Source organism: Mya arenaria, chromosome 10 (assembly GCF_026914265.1).
Source record: "Mya arenaria isolate MELC-2E11 chromosome 10, ASM2691426v1".
In the NCBI taxonomy this organism is placed as follows: Eukaryota; Metazoa; Mollusca; class Bivalvia; order Myida; family Myidae; genus Mya; species Mya arenaria.
In genome coordinates, this window is record NC_069131.1 from 14871165 (window position 1) to 14886976 (window position 15812).

The 15812-nt window shown below is 33.4% G+C and overlaps 1 protein-coding gene across 2 annotated transcripts; it reads left to right on the forward strand.

The window, feature by feature from the left end:
• Nucleotides 1-752: 752 nt before the first annotated feature.
• LOC128206867 (uncharacterized) lies at nt 753-15124 on the forward strand. 2 transcript variants are annotated; one of them, XM_052909567.1, is made up of 2 exons: nt 753-1168; nt 14285-15124. In XM_052909567.1, the coding sequence occupies exons 1-2, from the start codon at nt 787-789 to the stop codon at nt 14695-14697; spliced, it is 795 nt and encodes a 264-aa protein (XP_052765527.1). In that variant the 5' UTR covers nt 753-786; the 3' UTR covers nt 14698-15124. The 2 variants fall into 2 exon arrangements, with proteins under 2 accessions (XP_052765527.1, XP_052765528.1); XM_052909568.1 differs by lacking the exon at nt 753-1168 and adding an exon at nt 11292-11685.
• Nucleotides 15125-15812: the final 688 nt, after the last annotated feature.

A 15812-nucleotide genomic window follows, 5' to 3' on the forward strand; every position in this document is an offset into this window, starting at 1 on the left:
CATCATATTCAATAACCACCTACATAATATAATTGGAGGCCATCGCCTTAGCTGTTTAGTTGATACAATACGAGTGCATGTTTAGAAACGTACGAATAAAGAGAGATTTTTAACTTTTCATCCAAAGCCTAGATTTTATGTTATCGTAAAAAATAAAAATAAATAACAAAGTGTTCATCATCCAGTTAACGAGTTATAATAAATCAATCCTTTTTAATGGTACTCGGTACTCATAAATCCGCTGGCAATACATATCGCAAAATGCGTTTGTCCTTAATCAACTCCAGTGTAATACGGCCTAATTCCAATCTGTTGACGTCACGTTTTAATAAGTGTCATTGTGAAATGTTCAAATGACGTCAGAAAACAAAACAGTGCGTCATTCAAATGACATTGATAATTAAATCATGTATCTTTAAATGACTAAAACCAGTACTGTATAAAATAAAACGGTTAATAGTATTGCGTTTTGATCCGCAATGTCGTTTCCGACTATAGTGGACTTTTGCAAATTTTGAATTCTAGTGCCTCGTGGAATAAGAATCTGCAAAATTCCACACCCTTCAAATACTACCACCCGAATCAATGCAAAGTTCTAATAACCCTTTGTATCTTTTCGTGTAATCACTTTACCTTGCAACATTTTGACTTCTATGAGGAAAATTTGAGAAAATACGGTATGCATTTAGTATCCTATAGCTGCACTTAAATATATTTAACGGTCATTTTCTCATTCGCGAACGTTCAGCAAACCTGTCAACTAACAGTAACATCTACTGAAAGAAAATGACTGCACTACTTCAGCTGTTGTTACTGGTCAGCGTGACCATGGCCTCCGAGCCATCGTGTCCAGCGTGCTCAAAATACGACTACGAAGAAAAAGTGCTAGAGAGGATGATTCGCATGGAGTTCGCTTTTGAGAATGTGTTAAAGGGAAACAGGGCTGTGAGCAAAACTGTTGAGGAAGATCTAACGCGGATCAAGGAAGAAAACGAACGTTTACACGCGACCGTTGATGTCCTGAAGGACCAACAGGAGCAAGCTGAACGAAGACTGGTTTCGCTCATGGAGGAAATTGAGATAAACCAGTCCAGCACACTGGAGAAGATAGTTTCCGATTCTAACACTACGTTAGAACAAACCATTGCCGCCTTCAATGATATAAAAGGTTTGTTCAGGTTTTAGCTTTTGTGCACTTTAAAAATGAAGTGGTGTGAGAACGTTTAAACTGAGAATGAAATAAGGTCGGATGAATACTCATGGAAATTATTTTATTCCGCTTTGATCATAACTATCCATTTAAACAGAAATGTTTCTTAGCTAACCTTATATCATTTTTCTTCACCCCATGTCGATTCATAAAAAAACATGGCTACAAGGGGCGCAGCTAGTTTTCACTTTCTGTCTATATGGGAAACTTCTCTTCAGAAATCAGTGGCACGTTTTAAAAAAAGAAAACACAAATGTTCCAAAATATTATTATTATTATTGATATTAATATTATTATTATTATTATTATTATTATTATTATTATGATGATTATTATTATTATTATTATTATCATTATTATTATTATTATTATTATTATTATTATTATTATTATTATTATTATTATTTTTATTTTTATAATTATTATTTTTATTTTTATAATTATTATTATTATTATTTTATTATTTTCATTTTTAAAAAAATAATAATGATAATTATAATAATAATCATAACTATTATTGTTATTATTATTATTATTATTATTATTATTATTATTATTTTAATTATTATTATTATTATTATTAGTAGTAATAGTAGTAGTAGTAGTAGTAGTAGTAGTAGTAGTAGTAGTAGTAGTAGTAGTAGTAGTAGTAGTAGTAGTAGTAGTAATATTATCGTTGTTATTATTTGAATTATTTTTAATCTTTTAATTTTTATTTTTATTAGTATTATTATTATTATACGGAAATATTATAGTTTTACTTGCGACATACGGACAGGCATCGTCCAGTTTTTTGTCTGATTATTAACTCTGCCCAATCTTATTCATTAATAAATAACTTCATATCATCTATTTATAACAAAAAATATTTTTATACAATTATTAGAGTATACCAATTAACACAGTTGTAGTAATTTAAAGTGTTGTTGTTATTGAGTGTTTATGAATGTCGCAAAAATGAGACCGTCACGTGACAGGAATGTATTTAACCTCAAACTATAAACGGTCGTAGCGCAAGGTAATGTGGGGATTGTTTCTATCTTAATGCCTTTCTGGAATTGCCGATTTAAATATGTTCGCTTTAGGCTAGAGACCACTCATTCACGTTGTTATTGCCTCCAATGTTAAAGGTATGATGTTTATTGGCGATATCTCCAATGACAGATTTAAAGGTAACCATCAAAACCATACATTTCCTGAGGAATTAGACTTCAACAATTTAAAAATCTAGATTTTATTATCGAAACATCATCTATCTAAAAACCTAGACCCTGGAATACCAACAGAAATACAAAATAAAGATATCGATGTGTAAGACCGTCCAAAGACGTTCGCTATATGTTTTCAATATATTAGCGTTTTATCAACATGACATTGGTATGATATCTGTCTTTAACAGTTTCAACTCTTTTGCAGGATGACATAGCAGGTTTATTTTATCAATAATACAGCAGGGTATTCTCGAAAGAAACCCTTAAATTTATTTGACATGAAACCTCAATATTAGGATTTACAAATCATTTTCGAATAAAAACCCTGTTTGATTTACAGTCCTTTTTTCAGATAAGGTGTTTTGTTCAGGTTTTTTATTATAGATGTTAAAATGCACGATTCTACACTCAATCAAACTATGATGTAGTTTGGACAAATGTGCCCCCATGCGCTTCCATTGTTCCACCTACCATTTAGAAATGACACCCGAGTTGGCGGGACTCTTTCCTTAAGGAAATGATCTCAAAATTGAAATGTACACATACGAACCCATAGCTTGCAACTTGGTAAGCTTTTAAATATATTATAGAAACAAATAAAGGCCTCTTTAGGATACTAGACACTCACTCTAAGCTTTTTTACGAATTCGTAAGTGGACAGATTTGGGCGATCGAGCGTGCTTCCATCTCTTTAACTTGACTTGTTAACTTTTGATAGTGTCAGACAATAATTAATTCCGTTTGAATTGTAAACAAAGTGGTTGTACCAAAGATGAAATATCATCAATAGTTCAAATCAAAGATACATTTTATTTGTTTTATTTTAAAAATATGACAGGGAATGAATATCTATTTTGCAGTAAATGAAAGTAACGCTATTGGTAATTGAATTATATAGATATAGTTATACTCAAATGAGTATATGTCATTAGCTTTTTAGTGTTTTTTCATAGAAGTAAGTTGACTCAATTTATACAAACTTAACACAAACAGTTTTCAACATTATATGGGGAGTGAGTTCTTATGATATAAACTGGTTTGATAATTATGACCTATCAACAAAATGAGAAGCGATATACTAATTAAACGCTATCAAACTAACGTCTTTAGATTGCCACGCTAATTTGTATCGTTTGATAAAACATAAAAAATCTCGCACTTCTATCAATTCGTTACAATAATGTCAAGTTTACGATAATAAAACCAACTTACTGAAACCCTTCTATTGATATTAATGAATATATAACCATTCATTTTTCAGACAAAATCGTTACTCCACTGGTGTTTTTTTCATGCCCGCTCTCCACTGACCAACACCCTGTCCACAGGTGAGATGATAGTGTACAAGACAGTGGAGATCAATCTTGGAAACGGCTACAGCTCCACAACGGGAAAGTTCACAGCTCCAGCACGGGGACTCTACTTGTTCCTCATGCACACATGTACGCCTCCAAATGCAAATGCTTATCTTCATATGATGAATGAAGGCTCAGTCGTCATGGGAAGTGCACGGTACAACGTTGGCCATTATACCTGTTCTAGCAGTCAGGTGTTTGTACAGCTTGATGCCGGGAAAACTGTCTGGGTACAATGTTCCTCTGGTTCAAAACTGTTTGAGAATTCTAATTATTGGACCTCTTTTGGTGGGGCTCTCATTCATAACTGACGTGCTTAGATCATTCTTCATAAAACGCCAAAAAGCAAAAAAAATACAATGAAAGTGGAAGTAAATTTTGTAGTGATAAATCAGTTTTAATATGATTATTACGTGAATTATTTTGTTATCATTAACCGTTAGTATTACTGGATATCGTCTGTGTAAAATGCCTTTATGCTTCATGTATGGCTTGTATGTCGCTTTTATTTTTAATAAATGTTTTCTTTATATGTTCCCAATTTTAATACAATGATGCTTTTTATTATGAAACTCTATGATCACACAGTTTTAAATCTTATTTAGAAATCATAGCTCTAACGACAAACTTTTGCTTCTTCTTTGATCTCCAAATTACTCATTCGACTGGCATTCAATGTTGGTCGTTTTGCAAATTGCAAAATCTTTTTAAGTATGCTATTTTCAAAAAGGCAATGACCATGGGTCGTATGCAATATAAAACGAAACCACTGATTTAGCTTTTTTAGTCGATTATGTATTGTTCAAATCCGTTTTTATAGGTGCTGAGAGTTATGGATTAATATTCCAACTGCTTCTACTACAACTAGAATAATGACTATTATTAGTTGTACTATTTCATTATTGTAGCTTTTTATTATTGCTTAATAGTTGACATATGCTTTATGATGGTCGTTGCAATGATGATCGTGATATTAATTATGCTGGTCGGCATTGTTGTTGTTGCTCCTGCTGCTGTTTATTCTGCTGCTGCTGCTGCTGCTGCTGATGATGATGATCCTTGCTTTAACTGGATTATAGTTCAACGTAGGTATACCAGCAAATATATTACCAACAATTCCAGAAACTTTCTAAACGCATCCTAAATATACATTTTCATTGACCATCACCCTAACTGGCCTAAACATTCCGTTATGTACGTCTCGCTACGCGTGTGTTGTAATTGACGATTGTAAGAAATTATCAGGGAAGCCGAGATATAATTAAGATTTACGAAAATAAAGCAAACCTTGGATACATATCTTCAATCTTTATACGAGTACTTATTGGTATTCCAGTAAGAATAAAACGGTTAGCAGAATTTCAATATGTCTTAACTAGTCCATAAAACATTTTAAACGCACCCTTTATATACATTATCCTATACACTTACCGCACTTGGCCTAAACATTCTGTTATGTACGTATCGCTTTGCTTTCGTTGTAACTGAAGATTGTGAAAAATGATAATAGCAGCCAATGTTGAATTAAGATAAAATAACATAAAGCATTTTTAGGACATATGTATTCAATATTTTTACTTATTGGTATTCTGGATTCCAGTTTATTATTAAACGGTAGGCGGAATCCGGTCTAAACATAAGCGGTATTCCGGATCACGGTAAAATAGAAAGAGAGGTATTCCGTATTCCAACTATGGAGGTTGATACCATCTTACACAACGTTATTAAATGTTGTTTATCTGAGAGGTCGTACCTCAACTTTGAAAATAGTTGTTTGAGCAGTCAATATGGCCAAACAATTTTGATCCCAACTATCAAAACAATCTACGAAAATCAAATGCCTGTATTTTAACTAAGATTTCAATATTACGCAGTTTTTTTTGAATACTTGAGGCTTAACTGGCTGGTGGTATGGAGTCGAAGCAGGAGGCATAGAGGCGTGCACATGGCGGCACGCTGGCCTGGCGGGCGAACTTGGTGACCTGGTGGATTAGAGGCCTAGAGGCGTGAAGTTTACGGCTGACGAATTTGCGGCTTGAAATTATTTCAGTAATATTTTGTTACATATACTGCAGTAGTAACATTAACATCTGCATTAAATAAAGTGTAAATAATGACATAACATTGTGACGTCTTCTTGCCGATCGCGTTTTGATAATTAACACATCTTCACCGATTTGAACTCCAATACTACAGACAATTCTTTTCGATTTTGGTTTTCATTGAACACAATACTAAGCACGGGGCTTTACCATGTACTCCAGGCACCCAGGTAGCATACAGTGGAAAATACCTTCCGCGAAATCGGCAAAAATAGTAAACTATTATAGTACGTTTGGCGATAGGCCGCCACCTTAAATGCTATATGACACAATGTGTCACTTTTTATTTATTCACAACATTTCTTTTGCACATAAAGACCCGTTCACAAACTTTATTATTAACAGGTGACTATTTCTACAAGAAGATAAATTAAAATATGTATAAGACCAAAACATTTGAATTAACATTTTTACGAAGAATATAATTATTTTGTGTTTACATTCGTGTAGGTATGATCAAAAAAGAAAAAGAAAGAAACAAAATAATAATGATTTTTTTAATTAATGTATGACTAGTGATCCAAAACAATATGTTATTTTTAATGTGTCTAAATTATATATCTTTTTTATATATCAGCGCCATTTCATTTTGTCGCTAAACGACATACCGTCATATATGAGGGTGAAAGACAATAAAGTCACTTGCTTCAAACGCTTGTTTTGTATCTACTGATGAAAGAATAATGCTGATATTGTAGAAAAAACAAACTTTAGCATATATGGTATAGTTTAGAGAACGTGGGCGCACGGCCAAAGCTATAAAACTGGATTATAAAGGAATGAACGCAAATGTACCATTAAAATGCGCTGGCAGGAATTATTGCAAAGAATACATTTTTAAGAAATAATTGGGTATTAGGTTTATGCTTTTATACCTCTACAATGGTCAAACAAATTATAAAAAACCTATAAAACAAGTTGGTATAACTAAGGGATAATATGTATGGCCAAGTGAACGACACACTAAAATAGACAGGACGAATGCACAGCGGAACAATATTTAGCTCGTATGCGAGTGTGTTAAAGTAAAGTGATTGGACGTATGACAAACCGACAAATATGCCGATTGACAGACGTATACATGTTACCGGATAGACGGACGAATGAACAACGGAACAGTATTTTACAAGTATACAAGTGTGTAAAAGTTTGGATGTACGCCCAAGTCACCCACTTACCGTCAAGAGAATGAACAGCGGAAAAGTATATCTCAGTATATCACAGTTTATCATCAGTGTGTAAAAGTCAAGCTTTTGGATGTATGACCAAAAAATTGACGGTCAGACAAATATACAGATGGGCAAACGGACGTATGAACAGCGGAACAGAATATAACACGTATATTAGTGTGTACAATCAGGCGATATAAAGTGCGGCAAAGTACTGACAGACTGACAAAAAACAGACGAATGGACAGACAAATTAACATCGGAACAACATTTCACTAGTCGCACTAACCTTTTTATAAGAAATGAAACGTTTTTGTGTTTTTATAACACACACGTTAAAGGAAGTATCAAACACAGATCATAAATATACTACCTTCATTTATTTGTTACAAACGTAAAATATATCGCTCTTATTTCTTAAATGATGACATGTTTACACAAAAAAAAATTCCCGAAAAATACAATTATACATTAAGTTTAAAAAAATCGCTACCCCACTAGTGTTATTCCACGTCCGCTCTACGCATACCAGCAGCCTGAAGTGACAGCGCTTACACGACAGTGGAGACCATCCAGGGCAATGGCAAAAGCTATACCAAGGCAAAATCCATCACTCCAGCACGTGGAGTATACATGTTTACACGAACACATGCAACAATACAAATAAATATACTTTTCTCCATATAGTGATATAAGGCTTAGTCCTCATTTCAAGCTATCAGGGTGTCAACGTCTATAATAACGTTTCTAGTTGTTAGGCCTTTGTACAGTTTGATGCCGTAATCCACTTCTGGGCACAATGCTCCACTGGGGATGCAGGCAGGATCCCGTCTGAAGATTCTTATCGTTAAACAAGTTTTGGTGGTGCTCTAATTCACAAATGATAAGTATGCTGTTGTGCAGCGTTGCGACTTCATAAAACTGTCCGCCTAACATAGAGATAGTTTATGGATTTCATAGAGTAAACGCCGTAGTGGCAAAATTGTCTTTTTAATTGAGCCAATTATAAATTGGGTTTCCATTGCTAACCATAGATAACACAGTTACAATTAATGGTTAAAGAACATCACTTATAAATGCTTATATAAAGGCCACATATTAATATAACCATTAATTTGTGTGTTACCATGAATTAGACTTAGAATTTTGCTTTCGACATTAACGCGTCTGACGTTACGTGGTGAAAAGAGAATGAAATAAAATAAAAAATACTGTTAAAAAATAAATATGTATAAAATGTTATTAACTCTGTAAATGAGGAGGATATCAAATTTAGGCCTACCATTCATGTCCTTGTATAACAAATTGTCTTTTGTGCAATAAAACTTCAATTAATTGGATTCGTTTTGATAATGCCAATGTTTTACTCTCGATAAGAATATATCTATGCATATTTATCATAAAAGCAATACTTTTGTTACTAATGTTATATTTGTTTAACATTATATCTGTTAGACTGTATATTTCACATAATATTAATTACTTTATAAATTATGTCTTAATTGAAGTTTGTTTTAAAAAGTGTACCCATTGTGATGTTAGTATATTCAAAAAGGTAAATTACATGTAAAGAGAGCATGCATTATCGTACTACGACCTAGATATCAAGATGAAGTGGGAAACGTTTTGCAAAACGGTGTCACATATTCTTCTTTTTGAATAGAATTTTTATAAAGTAACGTCTATATCGAAGGAATGAAAGAGCTAAAAATGCGCTTGTTTTGTTTGTTATATTAGTAATCCTTCTACGCTCGATTCTGGATGTAATTGAACGTGAATTTATATTATATTTATGCATCCATATATTCTATTTCTTGTAGGATTAAAGTGACACTCTTATTCAAATTCAAAACTTACACATGTAAAACAAACATTAGGTTTGACTGATGAAACTTAACTAACTAACTGAATAATGAATTTATGGAAAATATGAATTACTTATAACAATTTGTAACCGTGTTTTTAATAGCTGAAAACTCAAAAATATTAAATGATTGGTGACTGCGAAAAGATTTACTGCGATCTACTTAAGTCTCATCAGGTAGAAATACAGTGTTTTATGCATATTTCTTTCAAATTAAACTGGGTATCCATCAGAAGAACAATTGTTTTCGACATTCATTCATCCTTTTTGGAATATTAAAACAATAGTATTACTTGTTGTTAATCTAATTTGGGAGTAAGGGTGCATCTTTAAGTAAAACATACTATTAATGAAAGGAAATAGGCATTAGGGATATACTTTCAAGTTAGGACACAATTTACGGAACACTCAGTTTTAAACACCTTTTTACTGTATACTTCTTGCATTTTTCCGACAGGAGCCTGGAATTATTTTATGCCCTTCCTATTAAAATGAAAATGTTAAGATGAAAATTCATTCGCACGTCGGTGAAAAAGTGCCGACAGAGTTCCAGCATTATCATAGAATCTTTCCTCTTTCTAGAAACAGTATGAAACGTATAGCAACGAGCCACCGTGGAAAGTACCTTTGCAGTAAAACATTCTGCCCTCGGATTCGGGATACATTTGTGTTCCGCTCAGTCCCATGGAATATCCGTACTTCGTCTGTGTAGACAATAAAACTCATGAATGCATTTATTATATAAAACATTTCGTGTACAAACAATTAGTAGAAAATGTTGTTGTGATACGAAATAAATTGACAGAAACGTTGGAACACTAATTCAGTACATTACACTAAAAGGTTCTTACATAAAATATACGTGGATATCTTTTCAGTAACAATCAACAACACAGGAAATACTATAACAATGATCACTTAGATGCAACCGTCCACCCGTTTAACACGATCATTCTGTATAAATTATAGTGGGTAATGTGCAATATATTTTTCAACCTTTATGTCTATTAATACTTGTGAATGCAAGCTATGATTTGAACTTGATGTTTACTGCTATCAACATCATTTCCTATTCATGTTACATGTGAAATGTTTTGTTTTCATTATGTCTAAAATCTTAATTTGTTTAGATTTTACCTGTTCGAAATTTGACCTGCAACTTGCAAGACATTCATCATTTCCATATTTGAACAATACAATCTTTTCAACATCATTATATCCTACAGTGCAATATTATATTGTCAATATCATTATAACGTGTGATACCAAGGTTAAGTCTAAAAATTCAATTATACAATACAATTCAAGCTCAGAAGTAAACAAAATCCTGTTAAGAGGCACACGGTAAAGGACACCGAACGACAGACACTTACATACAAACACCACAAACAGACCACACACGCTTAATCAAGACTCCGTGATCAAAGGAAAATGACGAGACTTGCTCTATGTTTTAATTCGTGACTCTTTTACGTCAGGCTTTTTTCATCCAATTATTTTCACAGTTTTAGTTTGTTAAGCTAAATGCAGAAACTCTTATGGTTTTTAATTATTTTGATTTACTAAATGTCAAAGAAAATGCATTCTTTATTAAAAACTGACATATTAGCACAGAACTATAAATCTTCATAATTGCAACTCCAGACGAGTTTAAACTACGACGCTGCACACGTTCTTAACAAATTTAAAAACCGTTAAATTAAATGCTACATCCATCTTATTTTGTTGGATATTTTTTGCGGGAAAAACGGACAACTTTTCCAATGAAACTACCGTAATATCGCTTAAAAGAAATTCGGATATGGTAAGACTAAAGCCCGGTTTTTAAATTTCACATTCACATCAACACAAAACATTGCGTCGTTTATAACGTAAACCAACGTAACACTTGCGAAACCAAACATAATAATAACTGATCCTTAAAAAATATAAATCATAATGTAAAAACCCCCTTATGTTTGTGATATGATTGTCGGCCATTGTCTTAGCTGTTTAGTGGAAACAATACGAACCACGATGGCATGTTTTGAAAGGTACGATACGAGAGAGATTTTTAATTATCCATCCAAAGCCTAAATATAATGTAATCGTACAATTACAAATTAAATGTTTTTATGACCAAATTAACGAGATAATAAATAAATCCTTATTAATTGTACACGGTATCGTGCTTTATTAAATTCGCATCATAATTCCGCGCGCAATACATATCGCAAAATAATCTCTTAACCTTGCAGCATTTTGACTTCCATGTGGACTAAGGATAATTTGAGAAAATACGGTATTCATTAAGTATCCTACCTGTAAATATATTTAACGATTATTTTCTCATTCGCAAACATTCAGCTTACCTGTCAAGTAGCAATAACATCCACTGAATGCTCGTTACAGAATGACTGGACTTCTTCAGCTGTTGTTACTGGTCAGCCTTACCCTGGCCTCGGAGCCATCTTGTCCGGCATGCTCCAAATACGACTACGAGGAAAAGTTGCTCGAGAGAATGGTGCGCATGGAGTTCGCTTTTGAGAAAGTGTTAAATGAAAACAAGGCTGTGATCAAAACTGTGGAGCAAGACCTAACGCGGATCAAGGAAGAAAACACACGTTTACACGCGACCGTTGATGCCCTTAAGGATCAACAGGAGCAAGCTGAGCTTAAACTGGTTTCGTTCATGGAGGGAGTTGAGAGAAACCAGTCCAGTACACTGGAGAAGATAGTGTCCGATTCTAACACTACGTTAGAACAAACTATTTCCGCCTTCAATGATATAAAAGGTTAGTTCAGGTTTTGGCCTTTGGGCACTTTAAAAACTAAAGTGGTGTGAGTACGTTTAAACTAAGAATGCAATAAGTTCGGATGAATACTGATGAAAATAGTTTTATTCCGCGTTGATCATTACTATCCATTTTAACTGAAATGTTTCTTAGCTGACCTTATATCAATTCTTTTCAACTCATGTCGATCCATAAAAATTAATGTCCACAAGGGGCCGCAGCTAGTTTTCACTTTCTGTCTATATGGGAAACTAAAAATCATTATTATCATTATTATTATTATTATTTTATTATTATTATTATTATTATTATTATTATTTTTATTATTATTATTATTATTATTGTTATACAATTATCAGTTTTATAAATCAACTTCGAACTTCATGAAATAATTTACATTAACAATGAGTTATTGAGTGACAAATTATTTAACTTCAAATTAAATAGTGTTACAGCTCTGGCCTTCGTAGCTTTTTTATTAAATAAGTATTGTTCTTGTTTAAAAAGACGGGACGTATAATAATTTCTCCTGCGGCCTTCCGGCGGGCGGTGTCCAGTATGTCGTCTGATCAATACCCTTAGATTTTTTTATAAGAATCTGTCAAATCAGATGAGCGATATAGACCCTCTTGTCTTTTCTTACATTGACAAATTTTCATGTGATCGTTCGAAATACATATTGATAGGAATATTTGCATTTTTCCCCCATATTTTCCATGTATTAAATGGATTGTTTTTTAAAAATCAGAGTGTAAAGGGACCCGGATTAGTTTGATCAGTGTAAATATTTTAACATGTATGATAAGTTAAAAGTGGTCATGATTTTCTAAATATGAGAATATATAAATTACAGTGTGTGTATACCACGTGATAAATTACGTCATAAATGCTACGTCGAAAGGCAATATTTTGCTTTTTAAATGAAACGAATGGTAGTCTATGCCGCTTAAAGTAAAAGTCCGAAGGCGAGACTATGTAAGCGGCGTAGACTGCGCCATGTTTCATCTAATATGGTGAATAAATAGTCAAGTTAGTTTTATTTAAAGTCTTCATTCGAAGCAAAATGTTAGCATTTATGACGTTATTTATCCCGTGGTATACACACACTGAATTGTCACAGTTGTAGTAATTTCAAGCGTTACTGAGTGTTTAAGAATGGCGCAGAAATGAGACAGTCGTCTGACAGGAATCTGTTTCTACCAAACAATTCGTACCAAGATAGATATACCAATACAAATATGTTTGCTTAAGTTAAGCGACAAATTACTCACGCAGTTATAAACCCCATCATTAAAAATATAATGTATTTGGCTATTTCAATGATGACTGAGTAATGACCTACCATACCTAGCCTTACAAAATAGCCTTAAACAATTACCAAATGATTTCTAGAAAGAGAAAAAATGAAAAAGAATACATCTAAACGCCTTCACCAAAGAAAACCAAGAGCAATTCTTGTATCAGTTAGCATACAAACCGACTGGTTTGCCCTTGTCCTCACTACAGATATTGATATTCAGGACGGTCCAAATACTTTCCCACGGCTTTCTCAATATGTCAGCGTTTTATAAACAACATGACATTGGTATGACATCTGTCTTTACCATATCTTTCTTTTTTGCAACATAATATAGCAGGGTTTTTATTTTAATCAAGAATACAGCATGTCCATTGAGAAACCCTACAATTTATTCATTTTGAAACTACGAGTTTACTTTTACAGATCATAACCCTGTTTGATTGACAGTCATTTTTAGCTGTCTTTAATTCAGATAAGCTGTTTAGTGCAGTTTTTTCTTTAATTATCGATGTTAAAATCACGATCATCAATCTATGATTGTGATTGGACAAATATGACACCATGCGCTTCCACTGATCCATCTACCATTGAATGATAGGACCCGAATGGGAAGATTCTTCCCTTCAGGAAATAACGCTAAATGTAATTGTTGGCTGCAAATAGTATACATCACATATTAAAGTATTGTTGATACATACCAACCAATAACTGCTTGTTAAGCTTTTAAATATATTTTACAGATATGAGCGATAAAGTGTGCTTTCCACTCCCTAATGTGACTTGTTGACGTTTGAAAGTGTCAAACAATAATTAATTGTAAACAAAAAGGTTGTTACAATGATAAAACATCATCAAAAATTCAAATTAAAGATCGACTTAAGTGATTATTTAAAAATATGACAGGAAATGAAAATATATTTTGCCAACAATTTCAGTAAGGTTTTTGAAAATTTAATTATATAGAAATAATTAAGTTTAAATGAGTATATCGCATTAGCCATGTAGTACTTATCCATAAAAGTAAGTTATCTCAATTTAAGTTAAAAAAAATCATCATTATATGGAGTGTAAGTCCTTTTTGATATAAACTAGTTTTATATATCTTGTCTACAAAATGGAAAGCAACAAAAGAGTAATCAAACTAAAGTCTTTAATCGGCTACGCTTACTTCTATCGTTTGATAAATAATCTCGCACTTTTATCATTTCGTTACAATAATGCCAAGTTAACAATAAAACTACCCACTCATACAAAAACTATAATTGATATCAATACATATATTACAAATCCTTTTTTCAGACCAAATCGTTACTCCAATGGTTTACTTCCACGCCCGCTCTCCACAAACCAGCAGCCTGTCCACAGGTGAGGTGATAGTTTACAAGACAGTAGAGACCAACCAGGGCAACGGTTACAGCGCCACAACGGGCAAGTTCACCGCTCCAGCACGGGGACTCTACTTGTTCTTCATGCACACATGTACGCCTCCAAGCAAATATGCTTATCTCCAGATAGTGAAGGAAAGCTCAGTCCTCATTGCAAGTGAACACTATGACAAGGAACGGTATACCTGTTCTACTAGTCCGGCGTTTGTACAGCTTGATGCTAGTGAATCTGTCTGGGTACAATGCTCCAGTGGGGCCGCATACGTACAACTGTATGAGGATTCTCATCGTTGGACCAGTTATGGTGGTGCTCTCATTCACAACTGACGTGCTTAGGTCATTGTTCATAAAAAGCCAAAAGGCAGAAACTATACAATGAAAGTGGAAGTCAATTTTGCAGTGATTAATAAGTCATTTAAAAAGAAATCATTACGTGAATGATTTTTGTTATCAATTACCGTGAGTTAAACATTGTTAGATATCATCTGTGCACTTCGCCTGTATTCTATGTCATGTGTGTAAACTGAGAACACGTTAGCCGCGCAATTTTGCAAAACAGACTTAGCTGAACTTTCAGTCGAATTCAGAAGTTCTTTCGCTGCTTCGCTTGCTCTTCTTTTATATAATATATCAATAAAACATTATACCACAGGTGATCTTCATACAGCTTGGCTATTAATTCATTATTACATGTTAAGGTATGATTATGAGTACTTAATTATTCATGTTTCTACTGGATTAAAGTTAAATGTAATACACATCCAGGCAATATATGTTTTGTCTGGCTTAATAATTCCCGAAAGTTTTCTTGACACGTTTGCATCAAACCTGATCATAACGTGACAACATTATTGAATGTAAGTATCGTTACACGTGCGTTGAAGCTTTGGATTGTATGAAATGGCACACGATGCCATGATATGGATTCAATATCAGAATATAGAGCAAACATTTAGGTGTTTATATTTTAAAAAGTAGTAAATAATTTTCCGGACTCCAGTTTTAAAATTAGCAATATTCTGGACTCCAAGAGCGGATGAGGTGACACTTGCATGAGGTGACACCCGTATATTACATGACTCATAATCAATTTTCTAAGAGAGCATGGTTTAACATTGAAAAAAAGATGTTTGAACAATCATACTGAACAAGCACGTATTATCCCAGTACCAAAATACGATTTATTAAAAATGGTTTCCAATTGAATACGATTTTAGTTTTAATTCAATGTAACATAACTGTGTTATACACTGAGTTAGTTTTAGTCTTTTTCTTCGTGTTTAGTACGAGTAATTTAAATATACCGGCTTTCGAGGCCTAGTAGCCTAGAAGTGTAAAGTATGGCCTAGCGACCAGGCAGCCTATCGACTTGACGGCGTGAAATTTGCAGCCTTTCGGCCTGGCGGTGTGAACTTTGAGGTATGGTGGCTACCTGTCTGTTG